This window comes from Mirounga leonina, unplaced genomic scaffold (assembly GCF_011800145.1).
Source record: "Mirounga leonina isolate KUSES-001 unplaced genomic scaffold, KU_Mleo_1.0 Mir_176, whole genome shotgun sequence".
Taxonomy (NCBI): Eukaryota; Metazoa; Chordata; class Mammalia; order Carnivora; family Phocidae; genus Mirounga; species Mirounga leonina.
In genome coordinates this window covers 12,485,800-12,499,650 of record NW_023270454.1, presented here as the reverse complement: position 1 = coordinate 12,499,650, position 13,851 = coordinate 12,485,800, and the positions used below count along the sequence as shown (strand labels likewise).

The 13,851-nt window shown below is 35.8% G+C and overlaps 1 protein-coding gene across 2 annotated transcripts in view; it reads right to left on the bottom strand.

Moving 5' to 3' along the window:
- The window catches only part of GLRA3 (glycine receptor alpha 3), a 197,666-nt gene that overhangs the window by 124,399 nt on the left and 59,416 nt on the right, over positions 1-13,851 (bottom strand). For both annotated transcript variants that reach the window (XM_035022680.1, XM_035022681.1), the window contains exon 3: positions 6,995-7,062. In XM_035022680.1, coding sequence (XP_034878571.1) covers positions 6,995-7,062 — 68 coding nt within the window. The remainder of the gene's footprint in view (positions 1-6,994; positions 7,063-13,851) is intronic.

Here is a 13,851-nt window from a genome sequence, read left to right as displayed (position 1 = left end):
AAATAAATAAAAATAAAATAAAAAGGTATAGAAAAATACCTTTGGTATTTTAAAGGTATAGGTATAGAAAAGTATAGGTAGGGGGTGCCTGGGTGGCTCAGATGGTTAAGCGTCTGCCTTCGGCTCAGGTCATGATCTCGGGGTCCTGGGATCGAGTCCTGCATCGGGCTCCCTGCTCCTTGGGAGTCTGCTTCTCCCTCTGCCTCTCTCTCTCTCTCTGTCTCTCATGAATAAATAAATAAAATCTTTAAAAAGAAAAAAAAAAGTATAGGTAGGTATAGAAAGGTATAGAAAAATTGACGATTGGCACAAAATTAAGAATTCTGAAATTAAGAATTCAATATATATGAATATATATGACAGAGGTACAATTGTAAATTAGTAGAAGTAATTATTTAATTGTGAAATAAAAAAATAAATGTCTACTGCACATCATATATACATATAAAACTACACAAAATTCCAGGTGGACTAAAACCTAAATAGGAAAAGCAAAATGCTTTTAGGAGAAAATATAAGAAAATGTCTTTATGAACTTGGATGAGAGAAGGATTTCTTCAGACAAAGCATAAACCAGTGAGTAAAACAAGGTTAGATTTTGTAAATTAAAATGAAAATAATGTATACATCAAAAGACATCATGAACACACTGAAAAAAAGCAAAATTGGTATTTAAAATGCATGTAACAAAGCATTCATCTTCAGAATAATATATGTGTGTGTGTGCATTGTAAAAATAAACAAGCATAAATGTAGAAAAGATATAAAAAGGCATTTTGCACAAAGGACACCAGAATGGTGAAAAAAATAATCAAGAAAAACGCATAACCACCCTATTAATCAAGGAAGTATGTAATAACAGCAATTATATCCAAAGTGAGTAAATATTAGTTGTGGGAGATGTAAAACAATAGAAAATCTCATAAAATTAATAGTAGGTGTTTAAGACAAAATGGCCACTTTGGAGTGCAATTTAGTAATATTTAAGTCAAATAATTTCATTTCTGAGAATATAACCTTGGGCCAAATAATTCCACTCCTGGGTATATATCCTACAGAATATTTTGCATATGCATATTAGAAGAAAATATGCAACAATTTTCAATCCAGAGTTTTTGTAGTAGTAAAAACATTAAAAACAATCAAATGTTCAGCAAATGTAGAATGGACAAATACAATATAAATATAATATGGAATACTTTCCTGAAATGAAAACGAAATGAAAGAGTTGAAGGCTTATGTCAAAAAACATGAATTTGAACCAAAAAATCAAATTATATGTGGATACTACAGTATGGCTATTTTGTTCATGTTTTCATGACTGTAGAATGGAACTCTATCTCTTGATATCAAATTTGGGAACAAAGCTTCTTTTGGAAAGGTAGTGAGGCAGTGTTTGGGGCAAGAGTATATGGTCAGCTTCAATTTATTTTTAATGTTTAATTTCTTAAGAATTTAATTTCTTAAGAATTAACACATGAGTGTTACTTACATTACTTAGGCATAGGTACTTTTGCATAGGTAATAACTCTAATTGATTAAAACAACTTTATTTGATAAAAATATACTTAGAAAAAAAGAATGGGTAGGATTTTCCATTAAGAATCTGTAAATGGACACTATAAATTTTGTATGCCATACTGGCTTAGATTTCTTTGGAGATTATAATGATCCAACAATTCAAAGTAGCATCTACTTATGTATGATTATTGTTGCAACTAATACATGAACGCATCACATATGTGAAAAATTGAGAAAATGTACAGTTTGACAATTCTGTGAGATCACAGCAGACCTTCAGATACTCTTATCCAACCCCACCACACATCTGTCTACAGACACTTGAAAAACTATTATATCAAAACATCTAATCTTTTTTTTTATTTTGTAAATATAATTTATTCTATCGGCACTCGTGAAAAGTAATGGCTCAATGAGTAAATATTGACTTAAGGCACATAGCCGAGCAATTCTCTCTCTCTAACATATGTGTAACAAGATGGAGAGCCATCTGTTTTCTGAAGATAGGAGGGTAAGCCAATATATTCAGTTTGAGACACTGCTATCTATGCACACCCAAATTACTACATTCATAAATGAGTTTGTTTGTTTTTTTAAAAAGCCCAACTTACAAATGCTTTCATCCTGGCATTTAAGCCTTATCCACAACTCATAACAGGTTTGCAGGAGCCACATTAATGTGGAGATCTTAAGCTTCCCCTCAGAGAAGCAATAAAAACAATCATGAATGAGCTCCTTCTGTTACCACAGGTTTAGAAAGCAGGACAGATGCACCTCCCTTACCAAAGCCATGTTACAAAAGGGGAACAAGAATGACTGTAATGGTGGTAAACCAGTTTCATCTTGAATTTATTTTTTTTTTAAGAACTGTGGTTTCCAATAGTTGAAAAATCATTGTCTGCTTAAGAAGAATATGAACTTGGAATAATGAAGGCTGAACATGTCCTCATAGAATCTCGTTATACATGACACATGACTCAGATGTAAGAGAAACAAGGAAGTTTAAAATTTCCAGAATATTTATAGGAAACAGTTGATGATTACATGTCAAGAATAATAAAATTGTGCTCAAGTGAGAATGGTTGGAACTACATTAAGTTAATTAGACAAATAAATATTGGGAAATGATGAGTTTCACAGTTAAAAATAATTTTGAATTTATGCTCTTGGAAAGATGCACATAAATTTTTTAAAAAGATTTATTATTTATTTAAGGGGGTGGAGAGAGAAAGAGCATGAGCAGGGAGAGGGGCATAGGGAGAGACAGAATCCCAAGCAGATTCCCTGCTGAGCATGGAGCCAGATGATGCCTGGGGCCTGATCCCAGAACCGTGAGATCATGACTTGAGCTGAAATCAAGAGTTGGACTCAATATACTGAGCCATCCAGATGCCCCAATGCATTTAAAAATATTTAAAAAAACAAGTTTGGTGCAAGAATAAAATGCAGAAATACATTAAAATTTTGAGTTAACTTAATTTTCAAAACAGAAATAGTAAGCAAGTAGAATATTTACTAGAGAAATTTTCTCAAGAATCAAATAATTACCTCAAACAGACTAAAGATGAATTTTAAAATGGGGAAAGATACAATTGCAAGAAACTAAACCAGCAGAGGGAGCTTAATATATTTGGTCAGTAAACAGACATTGAAGACAGTTAAGGTCTTTGTTAAGCGGAGATATATAGATTGGGAGAATTATTTAGATTTATTTTAGATATGAGATCTCAGGTGCAAAGATATCCATTAATGATTATAGGTAATTTGAAATTCCATCCTCACAATTTTAATATATTGTCTTAGTTGAATTAGGTCATTTGTATTATAAAAACAAAAGTAAACTATATTAGTATAAGAAATGTAAATATTTTTAAAAATATATAAATGCTCTTATAAAAACAAATTAATTTAAACAATATTACAGCAAATAAAATAATCTCAGATCTGTACCTCTGAAACAAATAATGCAATATATGTTAAGAAAAAAAAAAAGAAGAAGAAGAAGGTAGCAGGAGGGGAAGAATGAAGGGGGGGAAATTGGAGGGGGAGATGAACCATGAGAGACGATGGACTCTGAAAAACAAACTGAGGGTTCTAGAGGGGAGGGGGGTGGGAGGATGGGTTAGCCTGGTGATGGGTATTGAGGAGGGCACATTCTGTATGGAGCACTGGGTGTTACACACAAACAATGAATCATGGAACACTACATCTAAAACTAATGATGTAATGTATGGGGATTAACATAAGAATAAAAAAAATAAAAAAATAAATACAGAAAAAATAATTTAAAAAATTTAAAAAAATTTAAAAAATTTAAAAAATAAAAAAAAACAAAAAAAATAAAATAATGGGACAAAGTTTAGTTGCACAGCTGTGATGGTAGAAACTATGAATAAAATTTATCAACCTAATCAGTGGTATGAAAATATTCTATGAATCTTTTTTTTTAAAGATTTTTATTTATTTATTTGGGGGAGAGAGAGTGAGCGAAGAGAGAGGGCACAAGTTGGGGGGAGGAAGGCAGACGGAGAAGCTGATTCCCCCCTGAGCAGGGAGCCTCATGCAGGACTCGATCCCAGGACCCCGGGATCATGACCCAAGCAGAAGGCAGAAGCCCAACCAACTCAGCCACCCAGGCGCCCCTCTATGAATCTTAAGATAGAAATATAATAATAAGTGTTAATTTTCTCCATTCCTATGTATGTGGATACCATGTTGCAGCTCTTCTATCTAATACCATTAAAAAGTTTACAACTATTGAATCTGATCATATGAATAGAAATAATATCACCTATCTGAAAGTTCAGAAGACTAAAAAGAAAGATAACAAAGTGGACATAGTAAATTTTATAATACTTTCTCTCTGAGATGTCTGATTAATGTTCATTGATGTTGCTTGTGATTCTGAAGAGGAAAGTGATAGATGCTAAAAATGATTTCAAAAAAATACATTATGATAGAATATGTAGGAATAGAAAGGATTTCTATGTTAGAGAAAGGAAATAAAACCGAGTAAGAGTCACTGAGAGAGTGTATTTGCAATATTCTGCAAGATTTTTTTGTAATATTATTTTATAAAGGGAGTCTAAAATTATTACAGGTAAGAAATTTAGCTGGTGTACTCATCCTCTAGATTGTGTGCTACAACCCTTTAGTGGAAGACTGATGAATTATGTTCTAAAAAGCAAAGACCCTCAGGAACCTGACGATCTTTCTGGTTTTAATGAGGAGGAAATCTGGCCACGTCTTCTCTTTTTTCCCAAGTCTCTTCCTCCATCCCACAAAGACAAGTAAGGCTGTAAATTTTTCCCACTATTGCTGCTGAAAGTATTTTGTGGAAACGATCTTGCAAAAGAGAAAGTATAAACATATTTTTAGGTTTTTGAGATTGTACAGGGTGTGTATAGCAGCTATTAAAATGAGAAAGTTGCCAGGGCTTGAAATACAATTTGGAAAGTCTAAATAGAAAAAAGCTAGCAAAGATTCCTTCATCTTTAAATACGATTTGGACTAAGAATGTACGGTAGAGGAACAAAATTTTCCATCCTAAAATGTGTCTCTTTGGCATATGGATTATTTTAGGTTGATTATTTTTAAGAAACAGAAAACTCAAGAAGTTTTTCTTTTTGCTAATCTGCCTAAAAGAATTTAGATAGAGGACCTGTTCCAGGAAGGGAGCTAGCGCCATAGATAACTATAGTTATAATATGAACTGGGCCCTGGTAAATAGGTAGGAACCTGGCAAGGCCTATTTGATCAAAGTCCTCTCAATGTCCCATTGTTTCTGAATGGCCCAGCAAACATTTGTTTACCAAACATTTACTCTTTTTCACCTTCCTGTGAATTGCTTTCCTTCCTTTTGTAGTCCCAGACTCCTATCCCCTTCTCCCTAGTTCAGAATGACATATATACCACATTTTGTCTGTCTTTGGAATCTCTTATGTTTATGTGAATTCCTCAGATGTATGCTATTAAATTTGATTATCCTCTATTAACTGTCTCATGTCAATTTAGTTCTTAAACCAGCCAAAAGAATCTTGAAGGGTAGAGGAAAATTTTTCTCCCCAATAGTACAAGTGCAGGATATAAATCAGGCCCAAATACCCAATGAGAATCCAGAATACGTCAAAGCCTAAAACAGGATTATAGTCATTTTAGAGTCAGAATTGCACCAGAACAACACTGTGCTAATGCAAGCAAATTATATACATTTTCTCTGTTTTTACACAAACACACACACATTCATGTTAATTTATACACTGTAGTTAATTCTATATAATGCCCAAATATGTGAGTTCAGTTCTTCTTCACTGATGCTTTAATTGTAGTTATATTATATTATTTGATAAAACCACAGAGATGCCACTAAATGACTAAATATTGCACACATGAGGAAAAGAGAACTAAAAAAAAGATACCTGAGTAAAGTCTCTTCCTGTTGAGATAGATCCTTTACACACACACACACACACACACACCCCTACATCCACCCATAATAATTTACATATTAGATTATTTTTCCTTAGAGAATTTGCTATCAAGTCATTCTGAGATATGTACAATGAGCATGGCTCACTACTTAATAATGGTTTTGGAAGCTAATAAATCTTTAAGTATTTCACATCCTATTTTGCTAAAATCAACTTTGAAAATTAATGCAAATTATACTTGCTAAATTTAGGACTAGAGTATAATTCTAGGTAATTTAAGAACCACCATACATAGTTTTAATTTAAAAAAGTTGCCTGCTAGACAATTTTACAGATATTGAGTGGTTCATGAGTCTATCTCTGCATTTTATTTCAGCTAAAATGCTCAATAAAAGCTGTAGTGCAAAGCAGAGATACAACATGATCTTTAGAGAAAGTTATAAAATCAAAATCAAATCAGAATAAACTTGGTCTGTAATGATGACTTTTTGGCTTTAATAACTTCATTATATAAAATGTTCTCGATTACGTACTAATGAAGTCTCTGTTCAATGAGTTTCAGTAAAGTAAGGTATATACCACAATTCACAAAATATTTATGATATCTGAGCAAATACTATATTCATTTGGAAAAGTAACCAAATAAAATACTTAAAATAATATTATAAACACACCATAAGCATACAGAAAAATTAAACATGAAACTATTTGCTCCTATGTTTATGTCTGGTTATTAAAGAGCATTAAAAAGAAATAAATTATATGGCAAAATTTTAGTTTTAATTTGAGATTTAATATTTAATTACCAAAATGGGAAAAATCAATCTTGTTTTCAGTTACATTTATTCTCTAATATACCATCTCCAAATGAATTGCTATTACCTGCAGTTGATTGCAATTTAATTATACCATTAATTTTATTTTCAAAAATCTCATTATATTAACTTTGGCTTTAAATTACATAACACTACCAGAAAAATTTGTCATTAATGTAATCACAAATTACTCCAGTGTGAAACTTGTTACAAAGTAAACATGCCTACCATGGTTGTCTCAGCGATAGAGCCAAAGCTGTTTATGAATATGTTGCATGTGACATTAACAGGAGGGCCTGAAAGAGAGATTAAAACATAAATTCTATTTAGAATATTTTCAAATAATTCCATATTTTTATCAGTTTTTTAAAAAAAGAATATATATTTTTTATATTTTTAGACACACAGATGCTTAAAATTGAAGGCAATCATTCTGTGAAATAATCTGCATTGAAAATCACAAATTCATAGACTCCTTTGACTGATGTTGGCCATTATATAAGTCATTAATGTCATTTGGTCCCAGTTTCCTTGATCTAGATATCTTTAATGACTTTGTAAATGTCCGATTTGGTAAGTCCAGCGTCTGAACCTCTTAAGGCTGTTTCAATGTTTTTTTCCTCCGTGTATGGGCCCTATATTTCTGCATGTCACATGTTTTTTTGTTGTTGTTAAAAACACTAGATATATTAGATAATACAATGTGGCAACTCTGGAAACCAGACCTCCCACTTGCATCCCACAGGTGGTTGTTGCTGGTGTTTCTTATTGTTGTTGTTGGTTGTTTAATGACTTACCTGGACTGATAAAATCTGCATATCCTCATAGTGTGCAGCCAGAGGTCTCCGCTCAGTGACTTTAGTGGTCAACTAGTGATTGGTCAGAGGTTTCCTTAATGCCTTGAACCAATAAGTCTTCCACCCTTTGCAAGGGGACTTCATGTTTGGGGGCATGCCTTTAAGGTTCATGACTTTACCTTCGCTTCCTTGCTTGCACAGGGTTTGAGGTCAGCCAGAGGTGAGAGGTTGGGGCCCTCCCAGGTCTTTCCACGGCCTTACACGTGTGTGTGTATCCTCTAGATCTACAAGAGGATATCAGAACTTCTCAAAGCTGCCTATGAGCATCTCATTCCTCAGATCTTCTTTTAAAATTTTTGTTCAGGCTCTTGTTTGCCCAACTGGTATCACAGCCTTAGGTAGCTGCATTGTCAAACAGTTTCTGGAGATCATTTTCAACAAATGCACTGGGATAGGATTTTCCCAGTGAGGGAGTTCCCAGTCAAAGCCCAGTAATGACAGATCTGAGTGGGATTCCTCTAGGGAGCAGGCCAGATAAAAGTAACATAGCTGTGGAGATGGACTTTCTGAGGAGCTGGCCTTTGAGACCTGCTAGGCCGCTGGATTGTACAGCTTCTGTGGTTGAGAGGTTGTTGGTGTTCAAGGCTACCAGAAACTCAGGAGTGGAGCCATATTTAAATGCCCTCTGTTTTTAGAGAAACCTATCAGTTTCACTTGAATACACATTTGTCAGTGTGTTGCAAGCTTTTCAGAGTCTCTGAAGGTTCATTTTGACCATTTTTCCAGTATTTTGTTACTTTTTTTTGGAGGAGTGAATTTACAGAGAATATTGCTCCACCATTCCAGAAGTCCCCTGTAAATGCTTGATTTACCATTTATCATAATACCAACAATTTTTGTTTTTATGAGATCCATTTTTTCATTCCTTTACTAATATTTAAAACTGTGTTTACAGAAATTTGAAGAAGACACAACGAGATTATCACCCAGCAAGGCAGAAGGAATAAGATCTTACAAATTGGTGAGTACTTCTTGTTACCAGGTATTGTGCAGGTTCATAGATACCATTTAATCCATATAACATTGAAAGTGGGTAACATTTCATCATTTACAAAATAGGGAATTAAAGTTCGGAGAGGATTACATAAGGTGCTAATAAATAGCACATTTGGAATTGGAACCACTGGTCTGATTCTAAGAATCATTTTTTTCCCCATCATATCAAGTTGTCCCACGATCGTCATATAACATTACATCCAAAGCATTCCATTATCTGGCTACAGACTTTGTTATTAGGCTGATAAGTATATAAATCAACAACACTGAAATATTACGTGGTAGGGATTAAAATAACTCTGAGTTAAACTCTACCTAATAGATAATGCCACACACAAAAACTAATATGTAAGCCTTACCTAAGATAGCAGCCCCTTGCCCTATACCTTTATGTCCCCCTAAGTAGAGATAGTCACTTCAATTTATTTAATGGATTGTTTGGGGATTTACCTAAATTTCTCTAAATAATGAGTTTATTTTGTGACTTTTAAATGCTCCAGTTTTAGGCATATGTTCTGATGCCCACAGCAGATGAGGATTTAGCTTTCTTTCAAACATTATCAACACTCCTCTTAACATAAACCTCTTTCTCTGTCCTCCCACGACACAGATATTGTTATGTTGTCATTGTTGTTAGATTAGCATCTACTTTTTACATTATGACAAGGTGAATATTACCTCCAATTAAGTCATGCAATAAACTATGATTACTTTTCCTGTCTTGAAAAACATTTCTTGAGGTTGATAATTGCTTTATGTATTTCACATAGTTTCCTCCATATCATTAACTTACTCACAAGTTCTGAAATGTTTAAATTATGTTTCAATGTTAGACTCCTCACATATTTTATTAGCTTTATCTTCCTTTGCATTTACTCCCAAATTAGATTTTTTGCTCTGGAGCATAGCAGTGATCTTATGATCTCCCATAATCATTATACTGGGGATTACTGCCACCTCTCTCTTCTGTGGGATCTCCTTTCATGGCCCCAATACTTTTTTCTTTCTTGGCTTATTTCTTCATTTTAGTGGAACATAACCTTTAATAATTTTTTGAGAAATGGTACATAAAGATATGAAGCTTTTGGGAATTTGCTTGTTCACAATTTTTTTTAAACATCCTCTCACTTAATTAATATCTAAATTTGGTGCCAAATTTTAGGCTGGAAATTTTTTTCCTGAATTTTAAAGACATTTCTCTATTATTTTTTATTTTCTTGTATTGCTGTTAAAAGATACCAAGACATTCTGATTCTTGGTCCTTTGTAAAGATAAAAAGGATATTCTTTGTACCAATATTAAAACATAAATAAATAAAAATTAAAAAAAAACACAATGCCTCATTAGTTAGAATAGTTGAAAATCATTTGTGGTTTCAGTTTACATTTTCTTGATTACTGGTGCATAATTTTCATCTTTGTTTTTCTACTCGTTTCCTTACAGCCATTTGTCTTGCTTGAATAAGAGAGAAAAAAAAAACCCCAAAATTATTCAAAAATGAAGTCCATGATCCATAAGCCAATGAATGAATCCTATGCACATTGAAATCATTTTTAAAAAATTCACACCTGGGGCACCTGGGTGGCTCAGTCGTTAAGCGCCTGCCTTAGGCTCAGGTCATGATCCCAGGGTCCTGAGATCGAGCCCCGCATCGGGCTCCCTGCTCAGCGGGAGGCCTGCTTCTCCCTCTCCCACTCCCTCTGCTTGTGTCCCCTCTCTCGCTGTGTCTCTCTCTGTCAAATAAATAAATAAAAATCTTAAAAAAAAAAAAAATTTCACAACTGACTTTAACCTAGATGATGGGACATGCAACCAAAGCACCAATATTTGTAAAAATTCCCCAGATGGGGGGGCGGAGCAAGATGGCGGAGGAGTAGGAGACCTGGATTTCGTCTCCTCTCAGGAATTCAGCTGGATAGGGATCAAACCATTCTGAACACCTACAAACCCAACAGGAGATCAAAGAAAGGAATAGCAACAACTCTCTCATCAGAAAAGCGACCACTTTCTGGGAGGTAGGACGTGCGGAGAAGTGAATCCGAGGCGATATTCGGGAGGAGAGACGGCAGGGGAGGGGCCTCCGTCGGCCGCTTCTGGCAAGTGATAGAACCACGGAGCACAAAATCGGAACTTTTAAAAGTCTGCTCCGCTGAGGGACGTCGCTCTGGTGGCTAAGCGGGGGGTGGAACCCTCCGGGGCAGTGTGGTCTCAGGACCCTCGGGGTCACAGAAAGACCGGGGGTGCCTGAGTGTGGCAGAGCTCCCAGGTAATGGAGCAGGGAAGCCGGCTGCAGAGGCGGAGCCCAGGCGCGGGCTCTCAGCTCGGGGTGGCCATAAACCGTGATCCGCGGCACAGTCGGGCCCCTGCTCCTCCAGCAGGGACCCAACAAGCGGCAGATCCGGGGAGACTCACCTTCCTCCCCGGGGAGGAGCCACGCGGGAGTGCACCGCAAGGACCTGCTGGGTTTGGAGACTCCACCCGGGGTCGGGTGCCAGAGATAGTAACACTCGGTCGCAGGCCGGGTGAGCACGGAGTGCGGCCGGAGACCAGGGAGACGGGAGTGACTGACGGCTTTTCTCTGGGGGCTCACTGAGGAGCGGGCCCCGAGTTCTCGGCTCCTCCGGGGCGGAGATTGGGAGGCTGCCATTTTCACTCTCCGCCTCCAAAGCTGTATGGAAAGCTCGCAGGGAACAAAAGCCCCGGAGAGCAAACCCGAGCAGATGACTTAGCCGGGAGGGGGCAAGGGTGGGGCAATTCCGCCTCCGGCAGAGACATTTGGGAACCACGGCAACAGGCCCCTCCCCCAGAAGATCAGCGAGAACAGCCAGCCAAGACCAAGTTTACCGATCAATGAGAACGACAGAACTCCAGCGCTAGGGGAATACTGCACATAGAATTCACGGCTTTTTTACCATGATTCTTTAGTCTTTTAAAGTTAATTTTTTTTAACTGTCTTTTTGTCTTTTTATTTCTTTTTGAATTTTTCTTTTTCCCTTTTTCAACCAACATCTTATCAATCCTTTTTTTTAAAAAAAAAACATTTTTATTTTTCATTTTTAGAGTCATATTCTATCTCTTCATAGTAGTTACCCATATTTTTGGCTTATATATATAAGTTGTTCTCTCTTTAAAATTTTGAGATAGTTTCTTCTAACAGATTAAAATATACCCTAAATCTCTAGTATATGGTGTTTTCTATTCCCCTGCCTAATCGCATCCTGTCCCTTTTTTTTTCTTTTTCTTTTTTCTTTTTTTAAATCCTCTTCTTTCTTTTTTCAAACAACTTCTTATCAATTCCTTTTATAAAATTTTTTATAATTTCCATTTTTACACTCATATTCCATGCCTTCATCATATCAACCCTTATTTTTGTACATATATGTTTTTCTTTCTTTAAAATTTTGGGAGGCACTTTCTTCTAAAAGACCAAAATACACCCCAAATCTAGTGAGTGGCACTGATCTATATACCAGCCTGATCATATTTGATCACATTCTGGTTTTTTTTTTTTTATTGTTGTTGTTTTGTTTGTTTTTGTTTTTATCTTTATCTTTTTCTTTTTTTTCTTTTTCTTTTTTCTCTTTTTCCCTTTCTTATCCCACTGCTTCAGGTATTTTCTGATTTGTTTAGAGTATATTTTCTGGGGACGTGGTTCCTCTGCTAGCATTTTGTTCTCTCATTAATCTATTCTCCTCTGCACAAAATGACAAGACGGAAAAAATCACCTCAACAAAAAGAACAAGAGGTAGTACCGACTGCCAGGGACCTACTCAATACGGACATTAGTACGATGTCAGATCTAGAGTTCAGAATCATCACTTTAAAGATACTAGCTGGGCTTGAAAAAAATATGGAAGTTATTAGAGAAACCCTTTCTGGAGAAGTAAAAGAGCTAAAATCCAACCAAGTAGAAATCAAAAAGGCTATTAATGAGGTGCAATCAAAAATGGGGGCGCTAACTGCTAGGATAAATGAGGCAGAAGAGAGAATCAGTAATATAGAAGATGAAATGATGGAAAATAAAGAAGCTGAGAAAAAGAGAGATAAACAACTACTGGATCACGAGGGCAGAATTCGAGAGATAAGCAATACCATAAGATGAAACAACATTAGAATAATTGGGATCCCAGAAGAAGAAGAAAGAGAGAGGGGGGCAGAAGGTATAATGGAGCAAATTATAGCAGAGAACTTCTCTAATTTGGGGAAAGAAACAGGCATGAAAATCCAGGAAGCACAGAGAACCCCTCTCAAAATCAATAAAAATAGGTCAACACCCCAACATCTAATAGTAAAACTTACGAGTCTCATAGACAAAGAGAAAATCCTGAAAGCAGCTCGGGAGAAGACAGATGTAACCTACAAGGGTAGAAACATTAGATTGGCAACAGACCTATCCACAGAGAGCTGGCAGGCCAGAAAGGACTGGCAGGATATATTCAGAGCATTAAATGAGAAAAATATGCAGCCAAGAATACTCTATCCAGCTAGGCTGTTATTGAAAATTGAAGGAGAGATAAAAAGCTTCCAGGACAAACAAAAACTAAAGGAATTTGCAAACACAAAACCAGCCCTACAGGAAATTATGAAAGGGGTCCTCTAAGCAAAGAGAGAGCCTAAAAGCAACATAGACCAGAAAGGAACACAGACAATATACGGTAACAGTCACCTTACAGGCAATACAATGGCACTAAATTCATATCTTTCAATAGTTACCCTGAATGTAAATGGGCTCAATGCCCCAATCAAAAGACACAGGCTAACAGACTGGATTAAAAAACAAGACCCATCGATATGCTGTCTGCAAGAGACTCATTTTAGAACCAAAGACACCCCCAGATTGAAAGTGAAGGGGTGGAAAACCATTTACCATGCTAATGGACACCAAAAGAAAGCTGGGGTGGCAATCCTTATATCAGACAAATTGGATTTTAAACCAAAGACTGTAATAAGAGATGAGGAAGGACATTATATCCTACTTAAAGGTTCTATCCAACAAGAAGATCTAACAGTTGTAAATATCTATGCCCCTAACATGGGAGCAGCCAATTATGTAAGGCAATTAATAACAAAAGCAAAGAAACACATCGACAACAATACAATAATAGTGGGGGACTTTAACACCCCCCTCACTGAGATGGACAGATCATCTAAGCAAAAGATCAACAAGGAAATAAAGACTTTAAATGACACACTGGACCAAATGGACTTCACAGACCTATTCAGAACATTCCA